General features: G+C 49.5%; 1 protein-coding gene across 1 annotated transcript; it reads right to left on the reverse strand.

Moving 5' to 3' along the window:
- Positions 1–13894: 13894 nt before the first annotated feature.
- On the reverse strand, positions 13895–15332 carry LOC149361506 (uncharacterized). Its single transcript, XM_089569519.1, has 3 exons — positions 15009–15332; positions 14126–14186; positions 13895–14061 (listed from the first exon to the last, which is right to left on the reverse strand). Exons 1-3 carry the CDS (start codon positions 15201–15203, stop codon positions 13895–13897), a joined length of 423 nt encoding a protein of 140 aa, XP_089425645.1. The 5' UTR covers positions 15204–15332.
- Between the last annotated feature and the right edge of the window lie 1320 nt (positions 15333–16652).

A 16652-nucleotide genomic window follows, 5' to 3' on the forward strand; every position in this document is an offset into this window, starting at 1 on the left:
CTTCCCCGCAACATGTCCAGAGAAGACCATAGCGGTCGTCGCCAGGCGCGCGCGGAAGCGTTGGCGCGATACTATGGTAACGAACAACATGTGTATTACGTGGACGTTGCCGGCCCACACCACGGGGTGTGGTACACGGCCGCAGTCGTACACAACACAAACACAGTCAACGGGCTCACTTTCAAAGCCTACAGCGCAACACACGCGGAGGGGATTGCCATTGCTCTTGCTCTGACTACTCCCAAGTCGAAACACATCATCACCGACTCGCGAGGGGCCTGTCGGAACTACGAGTTGGGCTGGGCTCCCCCGCTTGCCTGGCGCATACTGGAATAAAGCTGTCGATCTGAATATCCAACTCCACGCAACCTGATTTGGCCCCCGGTTACCAGGGACTCCAGGGAAACGAACAGGCCGATCAGGCCGCCCGCGCACTCTCTCCCCGGGCTATCTCCCTGTCCTTGGAAGGGTACTCCCAATCAGACAATCTGGCCATTACATTCAAACAAATCACCGATTACTACATGGAGGAGCACCGGCGCTACCCGGCCCCTTGTAAGGGTCTGGATCGCGCTGACGAGCGCCTCCTCATCATAATTCTTACTAACACTGTACTGCGCCCGGCGGTGCTTAAACATTTCAATACATCCTTTGATGGCGCGTGCCAGTTCTGTGGGGAGGTGGCTGACACCTTCCACATGGTTTGGGCGTGTCAGTCAAACCCATCTATCCCCCCAACCCCAACCCCACCAGAGAGGACTGGGAGGCGGCCCTGCTCGGCTGTCAGGACCTAAAGACCCAAAAGGCCTTGGTTCACCGGACACGGGCGGCGTTGCTTGCCAATGGGGCCCCGGAATAGGGGCTCCACCTAGTATTGTTAGGGTAAAGGGCCAATAGGGCCTACCCCAATCACCTCTCTGTAAATATTTATTGCATTATAAATGTTTTTCACCACCACCACCACCGCTATGCCTGTAAACAGCTTTTGAGCCTCGGCAACAACGCGTTTTCAATTTCATGTGAAAGAGGCTTTACTCGAGCGTGCGGCAGCGTTGTAAGGGCCTTCGTCAGTTGTAGCGAAAAAAGAATAAAAACCTTGTTCTGTCTTCCCACTTTGAGAGAGAGAAAAAAAGAACTCTCCAAGCAAATGAAATTTCCTCAGATTATACAAAAAATCCCGTTTCCCCTAAACGACGCCCAAATTCCGTAGATGTAGGGAAAAAACCGTAGGGTTGGCAGCACTGGCGCCGACCATACTGCGCATGCGCGGCAGCCCCGTTACGTCTCGAGAGGCGCATCTGCGTCGCCCTCGCCGCCGCCGGCGTTCCTCTCCGACGCTCCACCGGTCGGCGCCATGGAGGAAAAAAAACTGAGGAGGGAGCGTCCGGCGACAACCTTGAAGCCTAGTCTTAGCAAGTAAAGATATAGCAAAAAAAAGAGAGTGTGTCCCCCCGTGATCGCACCACGTGATAGCGTGCGGTAAAGTCTAGCCCCGCTGCGCGCGCGCATGCGCCGATTAGCACGGTAGACTAACTGTAGATCAACTTCCTTGCTGTAGACGCCCGCGTCGCGGGTCGCGCATACGCGCGCACTAAAATATACCGGACTCAAAACATATAGGACCGGCTCGGAGAGCGAAAAACTGAGGGAGAAAACGACTTCAAAACACATCGGCTTGCGAACGCTGGCCGCGTGACGTCATGCTCCCTCCTTAGTTTTTTTTCCTCCATGGTCGGCGCATTCCAGAGGCGTGACGTCACAGTCTCGGCAGACGCGCCGGAACAGCGTGCGCCCGCCGCTGTGTTTACGACTGCCGCGCACTACTGCGCATGCGCGAAGAGGGCTCACCTTGCGTGTAAAATGTGCGGGACATGCGGTTGATATAGTGCGCTCTACATGGAGGTTAAAGAGAGCCGGGTCGCTGCCTGTCGGCGGAGAAGAGTGGAAAATCTCAATTCCTGACACCCCGAAGTTGTTGCTTGGCAGTTAGCCGCTTACGGTACGTATATCCTGGCATAGCAAAGCTAAGCTACTGGCGTTTTTTTTGCTTTATTGCATTTAAATAGTGCCGGAAAGAAAACTCAAAGCATGCTTACGCCACAAAACTCCAGGCCACCACACCCACGCATGACCCGACACTCCAAAACATCAAAATTCTGGGAGGCACACACATACATCAAGATAGAGGAGCCAGCTAGGCGGTTGTCAGTCCAGTTCTTCATCCAGTCGTCCTGAGTGTGCGTCGTCTTTTCGCTGTGGTCCGTCATTTGACTGTTTTTGTTCATCAGTATGTACCAACTGACCCATATTTCAACTCTACAGCTAGGAGGCTTGTGCACGCAGCATGTGCAGAGGGTAAAATGCTTGCCCAGAACACGTTCTAGGCGTGTTTCTGTCTGAGCACGCAATTTCTAGCAATACCTTTCGGCTAAAAACGGTCTGGCTTTGCGCATGCGCAGCTAAGCTCATAGGGCTTCATCTTCATTTCTCGCTTTCCTGGTCGCGGCGGCTGTGGGATTTGCGAAACGCACAGTTTGGTCGTTCTAGACATGTTTTGCCCTCAATACTCCCCGCACCGAAGTGCAGTGTTCATGGAACGAACATTTCATTGACTGTGGTGATTCAGCAGCCAACACGCCTCGTGTTAAAGTGCACCCCACTCTCGCGCCTTCTATTGAAGAGCGCCGTCTTCAACTTTCATACCGTCCGTCCCGCGGCACTGCCTGCTCATCGTTGTCTTCTGCGCGGCACAAATCCATGCTTTCGCTCCGATTCCAATGTGGTAAACATGCTCTCTAGATTTTTTTTCTTCTATGCGCCTCTCGCGCTCCTAGCTCCCAGCTCGTGCCCCAGCCGCGCGAGTAGAAGATGGCGACGATGGAATACGCACGGCTGTCCCTGCTCGTCCTACTGCTGCCGCTTCTGGGCACCGCCAAGCCGAATCCGAAGTGCCGACCGCCGTACAGTAGTATGAAGAACCACACGCTCTGCTCCGAGCAGTACGACAAGAACTGCCAATACGATCGTCTCCAAACAAGTAAGTGGACCGAGGAAATCCTCTGGCAGCACAACCGCTACCGCAGCCACCTGGCAGTGGGACATCTGGCGGACTTTCCAGCGGCGGGCAACATGCTCGAAATGCGGTGGGAGGACGAGCTGGCCGAGGTGGCCGAGGCGCTGGTACAACGCTGCGCCACTAAAGAACATGCCGTGTTTCACGACAAGCCCGAGCAACGCGCCACTGTGAATTTTTCTGAGGTCGGCCAGAACTTGCTCTGCGACTGGCCGAACCCGCAACTGTGGGCCACGTGGAACTTCGTTATTCGGGACTGGTTTGACGAGAACATCCTGTACCCTTCGGCCAAAGTGGAGAAGTACAGTGCGGTGGAGGCAGCCACAAATTTTACCCAGATCGCCTGGGCACGCTCCTACGCCGTCGGCTGCAGCTACGCATATTTCTACACAAATCTGAAACGATTACAAATGTATGTTTGCAACTACGCGCCGGCCGGCAACGTGGCGGGCCAGGAGTTGTACCGGCCCGGGCCGCCCTGCTCTCTCTGCCCGGAAGGAACGGAGTGCGTCGAGACAACGGGCCTCTGCAGGGTCACCGGTGACAAGCCTGGTAAAGACGCCAGGAAGACAACGACAACGACGATGGCGCCGCCCACGGAACCTGATCGTGACGCGCCAGTGGTGCCACGGAGCGGTTCGGCGCCGGGTGCTGTCGCTGTGAGGCCTGCCCTCGCAGCTGTCCTCACAGCTGTCGGTGCATCGCTGCACGGCCTGGCCTGACTGTTTCTGCCGGTTGACTTCACGCCTTTCGTCTTTTTTTTTTACTCTACCGGCTCTCCGCAACGTCATCTCGGATGTGCCAAAATGCCCGCGATGGCTAAATGTGGTGGGGCCAGTTTTTGGACCGTCCTGACGAACGGCGAAAGTAAAGACGAAGGAAGCCTTTGTTTACGCTTCGCACAATTAACTGCGTGCATCGTAACATTCCTTGCGCTGTTTACGCAAAGTTCTTATTCTGTATCGCTGCCTTCTTAGGTAAACCTTTAAAGTGAAGAAATGTTGCCTTCTGGGTTCTCTGGAAGGCGCGCTAAATGCCCGCTGTGGAAACGCCAGCTTTCTGTAGGCAGCAAATCGCAGCAGCATGACGACAAGAAGTCAAGCCCTCCATACAGCGAAAGTTTGCATTCAGAATAGTCTAGGCAGAGAGAGAGAGAGAACAACTTTTATTTAGAAAGCCTGCAGAGTCGGTTAGGCTCCCTCCAAGCAGGGAGGACAAGCTTTTACCGCGACGCGGCCACTACGTCAATCTCGTGCGTTGTGCTCCTTGAGGTCTTGTTACGTCCCTCGCTACTTCCGCGGGTTCGAGAGGGCCGCCGCCCCCTTCCTGGGGTGCCGCCCCCCTCTCCTCGGTTTCGCTCGGTCGCTGCCTCTCGAGAGCTGCCGAGACCTGCTGGACGGCCTTGAGTTGTGTCTTTTGTTCACAGCTCCTCGTTGCAGCCTCTAGTATGGACGGTCGACTGCCTCGTCCATTGGATTTTAAGCGGCTCTGCGTCCTTACTGAAACCTTTGGTGCTCACTGTTTATACGCAAAGCGTGGGCTATTCTTACGCCTCATCAATCAGAGATAGCCAAAATCATAATTCTATTCAAGTACAGCTTTATAGACCTTATGCAAAAGTGCTGCCATCTACCGGCAGAAAACCGAAACAAGCAAGCGACGCCATGTTGGGGGCTTGTGGTCATGGAGTGAACGTAGTTGCTTGGTGCGGACCGTGTACGATCGCTTTACTTTAAGTTTTTATTTTTATTTTATTTTAAGTTTTTTATTTTAAGAGCTTTTGGTGGCTTTCGTCTTTTCTTCGGGCATGGAGAATGCAGACACGGATGGTACAGCCGCGACAGTTAGGCTCCTGCGCCCACTAGCTACTATGTTCCTCAGGAAGTCATTTTCTGTGAAATGCTTTGAGCAGATGCGGGCAGTCGCAATGTTCAACGGGGAATCTCTCTTTATGGCGATTAGCCATGCTTTGCGCATGTTCAGCTCATCTGGGATGCAGTGGAAAGACACCTGCAAAATAAAAACGCACAGTAAAATATGCTGCATAACTGGAAATAATTTTTTTCTGCATTTGGCTCAATGCATGCTTTGCTAAACATCTTGTTTACATTGGAACTAAGAAGAGATTTTGTAGTTATGTTCTTCTGAAAACTGCTGCTTAATGGACAATTGCAAGATAACTGCAAGTGAGGTTAATTATCCGAAATAAGTCAGAACAACAATTAGTCGAGCATTAGGGACGATACGTTATGAGCTGTTTTCAAATTTACATAAAGCCTAAAATGCCTGGTGACAGCATAGCCACCTAGTGGCTACGGCGTTGTGCTGCTGAGCCGAAGGACGTGGGTTCGATCCCGGCTGCGGCAGCCGTTTTTCTGATGGAGGCGAAAAACGAAAACGCCAGTATATCGAAGTTTCGGCACAGGTTACAGATCCCCAGGCAGTCAACATTAATCCGATGCCCTCCACTACTGCGCGCCTCATAGCCCAGGTGTAGCTTCGGCGCGTACAAAAAATAAAAATAAAGACGACCTGTACATCTGTGTTGCTCGCATTTATGCTCCCCAGGATTCGTATTGGGCAAAGTGATCGCCCGACCATGACTGGCGACGCTGCACTGTGGGTCATACCTTGGAAAATACGATCTTCACAAAATACGCGACGATCGAGCAGCCGACCACGAACGGTAAATGATCGATTTACGCTGCCTACTACGTGCGCAAGTCACTGACACGGGCTACGCGAATGTCCGTTGCGGATCCGTTCGCCTGTGACACTTCCCAAATTTAAGATTGCATAAGTCTTGCATAAAAGCAAACCGAAGGTTCAGGATAAAAAAAAAACGGGCACATGAACCCGAGCGGCAGACACAAAACTAATACCGCGTGAGAAACTACTAGCTGACCGACGCAGTGCGCCGTAACTGCTAGCAGGCAGGAGCGCTCCTCGGCAAATACAAGATGAGCAAACATCCGACTTATTAGCCTTTTTAGTTCTGTAAATGTTATTTGTGTTGCGACTTCGTCTACGATCTGATTGTTAACTCTCGAAAAGCACTCGACACCCGCAAGAGGCTTCCTGCTGCCTCGCATCGTGCTCCAGGAGAGAAATAAAAAAAGTGCACGAAGCTAGCACTGTTACCTTCTTTCCTTGTTTATCCGTGAGTCCTCTTTGTGTACAGCAAGGTGCAGAGTAATATTTGGGCATCTTGGACGACGATAAATGCCAGCGTGCGCGTCGCTATTCCCGCACTGCCATATAATGCGGTATCCGTAAGCCCCCAACATGGCGGAAACGCGCGCGGTCAACGCAAGGGGGCGCCAGTTTTTGCATAAGGTCTATAATGGCTGTTTAGGCTTTATTTCTCGGTTGGCAGTGCAAGACACCGTTCCACAATGTTTTCTTTTGGCACATCACTAAGTTCGCTCCGCATTTCTTCTGCGTATAGTGCTATGGCTCATAGCAGCAGTTCTCGTTCCCACCGGACGCCGCCAGCCTGAAAATGTAAAATTCGAGCAAGTATCGGAGGAAAGGCATGAACGCGTCGATGTTACGAGGGTGGCCACCATGCATTTGCTAACCTAGCATGCGGAGCATTGAAGCAGAACGTGCAAGATGTCGCCTACCAGTGATTAACAAGCATTCCTCCATTCCCTCTAGAAGCTACAAGTCCGATTTCACGGCCAACAGTGCGTTTTGCTCGACAAATGTCTGGGACCGTGCCGGCTACAACACGGGCTGCCAACGAGTTGCTCACAGTGTGTTAGGAGCAGGGAGAAGAGAAGCTCAGGTGCAATGAATGCCCTTAAAAGCGTAGAAGACACTTTTTGGGCCACAAGCTGCTTTGAAGTGTTAATTCACAAACGCGACTGGTGTTTGCAACTCGTTTCCCGAGACCTAGCTCGAGACGAGACGAGAATTGGCAGGGAGGAGAGACACCTCTCGCGAGCCCTCATCCCGTCAGTTTGCACATGAAGTACGTGCGAGCGAAAGAAGACCATGCTTAAGAGTAATGCGGCTTTAATGCCCAGAAAGCTGTAATGCACCAGCGATAAAGCCCGCGGTGCCTGTGAATGTGCCCATGCTTGCGGTGGCGGCAAGCTGCCAGCCACGCGAGCGTCTGCATGCCACTCGCCGTGAGCGCGACGAGTGGCGCCACCGAAGGTCAGTGTCCTCTTGTCTGCTGTGACGTGAGCGTCTCGCCATATAACGTACTGTATCCACTACCACATGCAAAAAAAGGCTAAGGGCACATATACGCGGCGCCTAACGACGTACGCGCATAGTGAGAGCAGCCTGCATGATCGCGAAAAAGCTGGAAAATTACTCGCACTAATCGTCCTGCTATCACAAAGGCACCATGTATGCATACACACGCATGTCCTGCTGCCTGCATAAATGATCAAGGTGACTCCCATATCAAGTTTCTATGTTTGAGTTTGATAGCGGCGCATGCTGCTTATCATAAGATCAGAAATATATGTATATATATATATATATATATATATATATATATATTTACGACTTCGTTCATTGCCTCTGCAGAAAATTTCAGGACAGTGACACAGCCATCTCGCTAACTATAGACAACAGTGTAAATATCCTAAGTCCCAGTACAGCCGTCAGTGTATTTGAACACCGACACCTAGAAAGGGCGCGCGCGTGGGCTGTTCCCTCGCGCCTTCACTGTAATTTCCCGGCGGAGCAAGAACCCGGATATTTGTCTGCTTGCGTGGCGTTATATCCCGCGACGCCAAGGATTGGGTGACGAGTTCTGCGACATGAAGCCGTGCCGCAAGGATTCGGTCACTGAGTGACTTCCAGGATGTACTTGCTCGGGGCTCCTCCTCCGTGACCAGGGGGCTGAATTAACTCACGCGAACTCTGGGACTCGGGGCTTCAAACGGGCATTGAATGCCCATTCACACTCGCAAGTAGCCAAGAGCATGAGACCAGCAGTCGCTTGCGATCAGGCAGCAGCTCCACGACACCCTTCCTCACACCTACAAGGGTGACCTGCGGGTCGCCTGCTCGTTTTATTCGCACGTGAAATGAGAAGTCTCGGAAATGACGTCAGTCGCGCGCTCGGTCCTTTAAAGTGGTGTGGTCCCTCACTATAAACAGTGTGCTACTATAACCTGAGCGAAAAGGAGAATGTCGTGGCGGGTTTAATATGCGCCACGGCCATACAATCGTAAGGACGCGCTTCTCGGGGCCGGCCTGCCGGCCTGGATGCCGGCTGCCGGCGTAAGAAAAATACACTGGTATTGTTTGTTCACGACCAAAGCTCTGGGATAGAGTATCTTCAGCCAATGTCGAGTTCTTGAAGCGATAATAGCAATACAAATTTCCTCCCATAACCGCTTTGCTGGTGCTCTGCAGTTTACCTGGCCTCTCGTAGCTCCGCTCCTGAAGGAGTCGCGAAAACCGAGCATATCTTTATTTCCATATGACGTGGGGTTCACAGTAAAAGGGTGCCGAGGGTAGCACCGCAGTGCTGGCCAGTTCCGAAGCGCATTCTGCTACAGCGTTTATGTGAAATCGGCTAGGTTTAGCGACGACAAGGGCAGCCAGCGAGCAGCGCACAGTGCGTCGCCCGGCGCGACCGCGAGTAGCGTCGTTGCGAAAAGCTTGGCTCGCTCAATGATTGGCTCCGTAGCTTTCGAATTGCGCACGCAAGGCTGGAAAATCGAGCAGCGAGCGACTGGCCGGCGATTGAGCGAGACTTTATGCCCCCGTTTGCAGCACACACTGTAAAAAAACACAGAAAAACAGAAAATGCATGGCAAATTTAGTGGCATAACAACTCTGCTCTTGTCTATTTTCTGGTTTGTCTTTCTTAGTAATTTTGCATATGTAGTCTGTTATTGCTTTCCTGTAGTTCTACACAGATTTTTGTTCCAGATACCTTGTTAAAAAACAGGCTATTTGGTAATTGCACAGAAATTTTCTGCGAATGCATTTTATGTAACTCTACAGAAATTTTCCCTGCATAGTTGTTACTATAACAGGCTGATTTGTAATCAAGCACAATTTTTCTGTTAGTGCTGTTTCTGTAATTCTGCAGATTTTTTCACTGATTATGCAATTTTGTAATAGCACACAATTTTTCTGTTTATATATTCCTTGTCATTTTGCAGAAATATGTTTTAACCCTGCACTCAAGACCATACACTACAAGATTTAAGAAAAATGGGTGCTGTTCTCTCCTTAACGCAGTAGATATTCTGACTTAGAGTTGATGAATGCTTCTACTCTCTATGTGCAATCATAAAAGCAGCAGCGTGCAGCACCAATTTCCTATGCACTGTGCTAGCACTATAACCGTGTATTATATTCTAGCAAGGAGTTGAAGGCAATGGTCAGAACTTCCAAATTTTCCTCTTTATTGATATGCTCAAAATTTCTACTCATCCAGGGCATTTGCAAAGGCAGCGACTTTTGGAGACAAAGAATACTGTTTCTTTGATGTTCGTCGTGCCTTTGTGCTTCTCTCTGGGTTGATTCCAGCAATTGCCCTTAAAGAAACGAAAGAGGCAAGATTAGTATACTGTCACGTTGTAGTGACGGCAGTCGAGGGGTCAGGAAGACACCAACCAGTCTTGGAAACGAAGTTCTTTATTTCGGCTCACTTGCGCCCGCAAAAGAATGAATCACTCGGCGGCGGCGTAAGCAATAAACGTGCTCGTCGGTCGTCGAACTACGAATGCCCGCTGCTCGCGGCATCGTTCAATTTAAAGCCGCCAAGGAAACTTCGAGATAACAGGTCGAGATCATCTAGAGTAATCTGGAAACACGTAGATGCAGCTCAGCATGGCTGCGATCAAGCGAGATCAGTCCGGTCGCTTCTAGCGTCACGAACACAAAGGATAACACCCCTTTCCTGCGGCCTTGCGCGAACGAAAGGACACTACAATGATACGTGGCATTACCCCCCTCTCAAAGAAGCATCGCTTCGATGCTTTACAATGAAAATAAACACGGAGGATGCTAACTTCGAGTCCTTTAGCGTTCATAATAAGGTTTGAGGGCAGCGGTAAAAGCTTAAAATCTGGCCGTGTCGTCGTCGGCTAGGGGGCCGTCGTCGTACGGGTCGTCGTCGTCGTACGGGTCGTCGTCGTCGTAGGGTCGTCGTCGTCGTAGGGTCGTCGTCGTCGTAGGGTCGTCGTCGTCGTAGGGTCGTCGTCGTCGTAGGGTCGTCGTCGTAGGGTCTTCGCCGTAGGGTCGTCGTCGTAGGGTCGTCGTCGTAGGGTCGTCGTCGTAGGGTCGCCGTCGTCGTAGGGGTCGTCATAGTTGAGGCATAGTCTTGGCATAAAGGCATAAAGCAGCCTCCAGAGGCTGCTTTATTCAGTTTAACCTTCGGGGGCTGGGGGTGCGTCCACGCGCTGCGTAGCCTCGGCTAGGGGATACAAAGCGCGGTGACGATGGCGACGGGGAACGTGACAGGCGGCTCGACGATGAGTATTCTTCCCGCCGCAAGACCTCCTCAATTTCGGCTGGTCGCTGGCCGGGTCGGGGTCGTGGGGCGTCGTAAGAAAACCCTCGGATGGCCATTCTGCTGTATGGGCAGTACCGGAGAATGTGACCGGCTTCGCCGCAGTGGAAGCATAGTGGGCGGCGCTGGTAGGCAGTTCTCCACTCGTCGCATTTCCTTGGCTGTGTGCGACGCTCGTAGGACGGGCGGGTTGGGGCGAGAGGGCGGAGGTCCAGCGCAGCTGGATGAGGGCGATAGGGGCTTGGGTCTCGTCGTCGAGGTGCAGGACGGCGGACTGCTGCGGCGTAAGTCATGGCTGGAGGCTCCAGAGGCTGGGTGGTGGTCGGTGTCACACCCAAGGCCTGTTGCACCTCGTCCCGGATGACGTCGGTGAGCGAAGTGAGCTGCGGCTGCGTTCCTGTTGGCAGCAATCGTCGGAGCTCTTCTCGCACAATTTCACGTATAACCTCGCGCAGGTCATCGTTGTTAGCGTTGTCCATGCAGCTTGCTGACAAAAAGCGCTGCTGGCGGTCATACTGGCGGGCTCTGGCATCAAGGGTTTTTTCCATGGTGGATGATTCTTCGACGAATTCCGCGACGGTTTTGGGTGGGTTCCGTACGAGGCCCGCAAAGAGATGCTCTTTAACTCCTCGCATAAGCAGCTTCACCTTTTCATCCTCCTTCATGTTCGAGTCGGCACGCCGGAAGAGAGGCTTCATCTCCTCAGTGTACATTGAAACGGTCTCGTTTGGATGTTCTATGCGACACTGTAGCAGCTGCTGGGCTCTCTCTTTTCGCTCGACGTTCGTGAAGATCTTCAGAAGCTGCTCCTTGAAGGTTTCCCAGTTCGTCAGGCTAGCTTCCTCATTCTCAAACCAGATTCTTGCTGGTCCCTCCAAGGCGAAGAAGAGGTACCTAAGTTTTGTAGCATCATCCCAGTTGTTGAAGACAGCCACACGATCGAACTGTTCCAGCCATTCTTCGGGGTCGGCGCCAGGCGAAACGTCGAAGGTTGGTGGCACCCGGGGCTGCTGAAGAATGATTGGAGTCGTCGCCTGGGGCAGGCTCATGGTGGACTTTGCTACTGGTTTTCGCTTCCGAGTAGGGTCCGGCAGAGTCCCAAACTCAGGTGCGTCCCCTAGCAGACGTTGGCTTCCGCGATGGACTGGAGTCACGTACTCCGGTGAACGGCTCAAAGGGCTGGCGTCACGATTTGCAGGGGGTGACCGGTACATGGAAGGCTACCCCGCACCTCCACCAGATGTCACGTTGTAGTGACGGCAGTCGAGTGGTCAGGAAGATACCAACCAGTCTTGGAAACGAAGTTCTTTATTTCGGCTGACTTGCGCCCGCAAAAGAACTAAGTCACTCGGCGGCGGCGTAAGCAACAAACGTGCTCGTCGGTCGTCGAACTACGAATGCCCGCTGCTCGCGGCACCGTTCAATTTAAAGCCGCCAAGGAAACTTCGAGATAACAGGTCGAGATCATCTAGGGTAATCAGGAAACACGTAGATGCAGCTCAGCATGGTTGTAATCAAGCGAGATCAGTCCGGTCGCTTCTAGCGTCATGAACACAAAGGATAACACCCCTTTCCTGCGGCTATACCAAGAATGCCACCAGGCTAATTACGTGGAATCCTGAAACGTTTATGCTGTGTGAAGCATTGACTAAAAATCAAGGAAAACGCTGAAGATATGCCTGGATACATTGTTAAAATAAAAGGAAAAGCCACAAGCCATTGCATTTTTCATGAGTGCACGAAGTTGCATATGAACGGCTTGTTTCAGTACATGTACGAAAGAACCCGCTAGTCACTGAAACCAAGGACAGCATAACAAATGTTGCCTCCCCCTGTGGCCCTCTTTGTCGGTTAAAAAGACTGCTCGCTTCTTTTGTCTGTTTCAACAATAAAAGCGAGCATCTGAATGCAAAAATTGTGGGGTCACTCAAGTCCCACCTTTAAAAGGGCAAAACACGACTGACTAATTGGCTCCACTCTGCCGGCTCCCCTTCCAGATACTTGTTTGCGCACATGCACTCCACACACACTCATCGGAATACAGTCTATACTGGCACATTAGGTGAAAGACCTGCCCAAGAAAAATATGGGGGACACTTCAGCTGTGCCTTTGACACGACAGCGTTAAAGGGTCCCATCGGCCGGCTCCTTTTGTGGATGCTCAGTTACGGATCCTCTGTAGATTGTAAATTTGCACCTCTTATCTCACACATACCCATTAGATTGCAGTCACAAGCTACCACATAATGTGAAAGACCACCCGATGCATGTGTGGAGCCCAGCTTCAACCAAGTCGTACGATCGTGCTTGCATTGGGGTAGCGTGTCCAACTCAGAATGAAAGGGTCCTGGAGGGCTCAATTCTACCTCACCCACCCACTTTAAGGGAGAAGCCCGAGTTGGCAGCTACTGCCAATGCATCCATAGATATAAAGCCCCACTTAAACAAGCCTTACAAACATGCCTGCGTGGCCTCGAGATACCCCGAGTTAAGATCTCACGCTTTCATCTCAAATAAGAAGCTCAAGTTGCAGCCCGTAACAATATGGCCATTTCAGTTGGTCTCGTGAGGTGGCACAATCCTACGGCAATAGCGGCTACCAGTCACGCCTGTGATTTTTCGTTGACTTACAAGCTCACACCCCTCTGTAAAAACAACCGCCACAAGAATTCAGAAACGAAAAACTGCATGCTGTGCTATGAACAGAATATCTTGTCCGTACTGTTTATTTCAGTAAATCCAAAGTAAATTTTCTTCAATATTTTCATGAATGTTCCTTTGAGTGGAGTGAGCAGGGCACAAAACCGAGTGGTGAATACAGGTGAAAGAAACAAAGAAGTAGTAGATAAGCCTGCAAAGTTTTTGTCTCGAAGTTATAAGAGGTGAAATGTACCACATTTTGTGTATTATGGATTTTTTGTGGTTTTTTACCTCCATATTCAAGGATTTCAAACTTGTAGTTTTTCGAAATTTCACGTTTAAGATTTTTCTTATTTAATATATAACATTTAAGCATTTCAATACTCATTTCTGAAAATGAATTATAAAGGTCCATTCTGATATCTGCTATCGGGAGATAGTGCAATAACTTGATTAAAAATATTCTCAGCGCTTCTCAGAATTCTCTGTTTTTTTTTGCGTTCCCTAAAAAGTTTAAAATCACTAGCATCCTCATTTTTGAAAAGTTTTTCTCCACCTTCTGCAAAGGCTCAAAAGCAGAAATTTTTAAACAGTCTATCAGCAATATTCCTATAAAATATGTGCAACTGTGAGAAAAGCAACTGGTAAATTTAAACCTATAGCTGAAGAAAAAGAGATACGAGACCTTACCTCTGCACAAACTCCAATGTCGAAGCCACTTCACGTGGATACTGGATGTTTAAAACGAAGTATAAGAGAAACATGAATTTGAAAGCTGCAGCCCGCTGGGTAGTTATTACAGCAACACCATCCACGCAAACAGTGAACGTTTCAGCCTCAAAGGGACCTGACCCTAGAAGAATGAGAATAAAAGAATATTAGTGCATAATGAGATGTTCAATGATTCCAAAACTAACCTTTTATACATATCATGGGCGTCAGTGGCATGTCGCCCAAGTCATCATCATGGGCGGTCTCACGCAAAATGAGAAAAGCAATACAGAGGGAAGGTATTGAAAAACTGATACCAATAGCCAGAACAGTTCTTAAGAAAACTGACTGTCATCAGCTGCATAATTGTATTACCGCACAAAATTAGGTGGAGAACAAAGTCTTTAAACCATAGAGATATGTTTCATGGCTGCAGGCACAAACTGTTTGTTACTAACGTAAATTAGAGAGAATTTTTTCGCATAAAGTATATCACCACAGATATTTGGTGGACACATTAGCTGTGCCCTAAAGGGTATAGTGCGAATGCATTAGCGCCATCTCAATGAAGTTAGCCAAGTTGGTTGGTCCTGCCAACTCGGTAACGTCATGCCGGCTTGAGACGTCACAGAACCCACTGACGAACCAGTGTCCTGCCATGTACCCTACCAAAGCCCAGGCTCATGATTTTTCGCTGACAAAGCTGACACCTGATATCATGCAAGGCAAGGCTTTTAACGATACTATGTAATAAGTTTTTAACTATTTTGATACACTAGTGCCATTCTACTACAGCATTTGTCCTCATACCTACTCTCAGAGTATCTTTTAGTCCACCATAGCATGCATAAGCATAAAATGTACAAAGCTCAAAATGACTTAAAAATTAATAACAGCAGTTTATTAACAGCAGTTATTAACAGCACCGCTTTTAATAACAGCACCGACTATAATGTATACAATTACCATTAAAATAATGTAGTTGTGGAGTGTGGAATTTTTTATACCCATATGCAATGCACATCTGAATTCTGCATGCACAAACACTTTTCTGCCACACAGCAGCAGAGGATAAAATTATAAGCTTGCCTCAGCAGACTTGTAGATGAGCTCTTCATCCTCTCCAAACAGTGCAAGGAGGAGAACAGGTGCACCTTCATGCTCTGGTGTCACACTCCTGAGGTGGTTCTTTGCTCGTTCAATTTCTTCGAGACATTTCTTGACTTTGGGCCGCTTAATGTGACTATAAGCATAACGATATATACGACGCCCGACGCTTTCCATGCTAGCCTCAATTCTTCGGAAAACATCACTACCAAGTAGCTCTTTGGAATGCTCAAGACGACAGTCCTCACTAAACAAAAATGGCCGGTTTTTTTTTTACCTCTGCCACACTCCTCGAGTGATTTATCGTCAGTCTTTACGATGCGTACGTCTCAGTCATGAAACGAATGACAAGCTGCTTGTTCGGGTGTACTTTAGCATACTCATAAAGGAGCTGCTGCTGCTGCTTTTCACGCTGTGTCAGCAAACTTTCACCACTCGGTAACTCTGGCTGCCATGATATGCAACCATACGAGTCACGGGTAGATCTTGGGCGCGGCTGGAATGAGTCTGGGTCACCAACAATTTCTGCGGGCAGCACATGTGCAATTGGTCTCTTCTTGTTATTTATACAGTTCTCGAGCTTCCACATCAACGTCTCAATTCCTGTGCCAACAATTGTACCCTCTAGCAAATCCTGAAACGATGAGCGGTACACCGGCACAAATTTTGCTCCAATTATTCTCAGGTTTCGTCTGCCAGGCGCTCGATGCTTGTCCAGGATAAGAGAACTTAGCATCCTCACCATCTGGTTCAGATCAACTTTTGTAGGCTTTCTTTTGCTTTGCATGATTGAAGTAAGCCTGGTGGAAGCATTTCCCAAGGAATGAAAAATTTTTCAGCCCATTCATCTAGCTGTGAGTTGGCATTTGAAGTCACCTTATCACAACTACCACTCTTCCCAGGAAGGACAGGAGCAGCACTGACGGTTTGAAACTTCTCAAGCAGGATGCGCCTTTGCACAGGGGCTAAGAAGTCTAAGTCTGATTCCTGCAGATACTTGAAGTGTTCCACACATTTTACTCCCAAGTCCTGGAGTTTATGCCCAATGGTAGCGACGTCCTCCTCACTGAGTGCTGGAAGCCACTCCTGAACACACGACATGAAGTCCTCTGGGCTGAAAAAAATAAATTCAGTAATGATCTAAAACTGCATGCCTCAGTGCAATGACTGTCACTTTTGAATGGCCAACATCATATAAATGAAGTGGATAGTAATCCAAAAGGTCCTGAATAGAAATGCATTTTAGTGTCCCAGATTCTGGACCTAGCAAGTGGTATATCATCATCATAGGTTTCAAAACAGAACAAGTGACACGAACAAGAAAATAGACCATGTTGTCTTGCAATAAAATGAAAATAATTCGGCCGAACACGAGCCTGCTTTCCTCACGATCCAAAACCACAACCATATCTTTGCTGTACTTGATGCCCCTGTATTAAACTTGGTAAGCGCAATACACTTCTTTTCCTTGTGCTCCACAAGTCTTGATGGCTTCCTGAACTTCCATACTGAACAAACTAGGGCAAAAAGGAAATGTAGAGTCAATCACTAAGTCTTTTTCAAAGCGGCAGCTACTCCCCCTGAATGCCTGAAGAAGCTGGTATTTTTCAGCAAGTGTTAACGTGG

The sequence above is a fragment of the Amblyomma mixtum genome, chromosome 2 (assembly GCF_055824585.1).
Source record: "Amblyomma mixtum isolate Tamu chromosome 2, ASM5582458v1, whole genome shotgun sequence".
NCBI classification, from domain to species: domain Eukaryota; kingdom Metazoa; phylum Arthropoda; class Arachnida; order Ixodida; family Ixodidae; genus Amblyomma; species Amblyomma mixtum.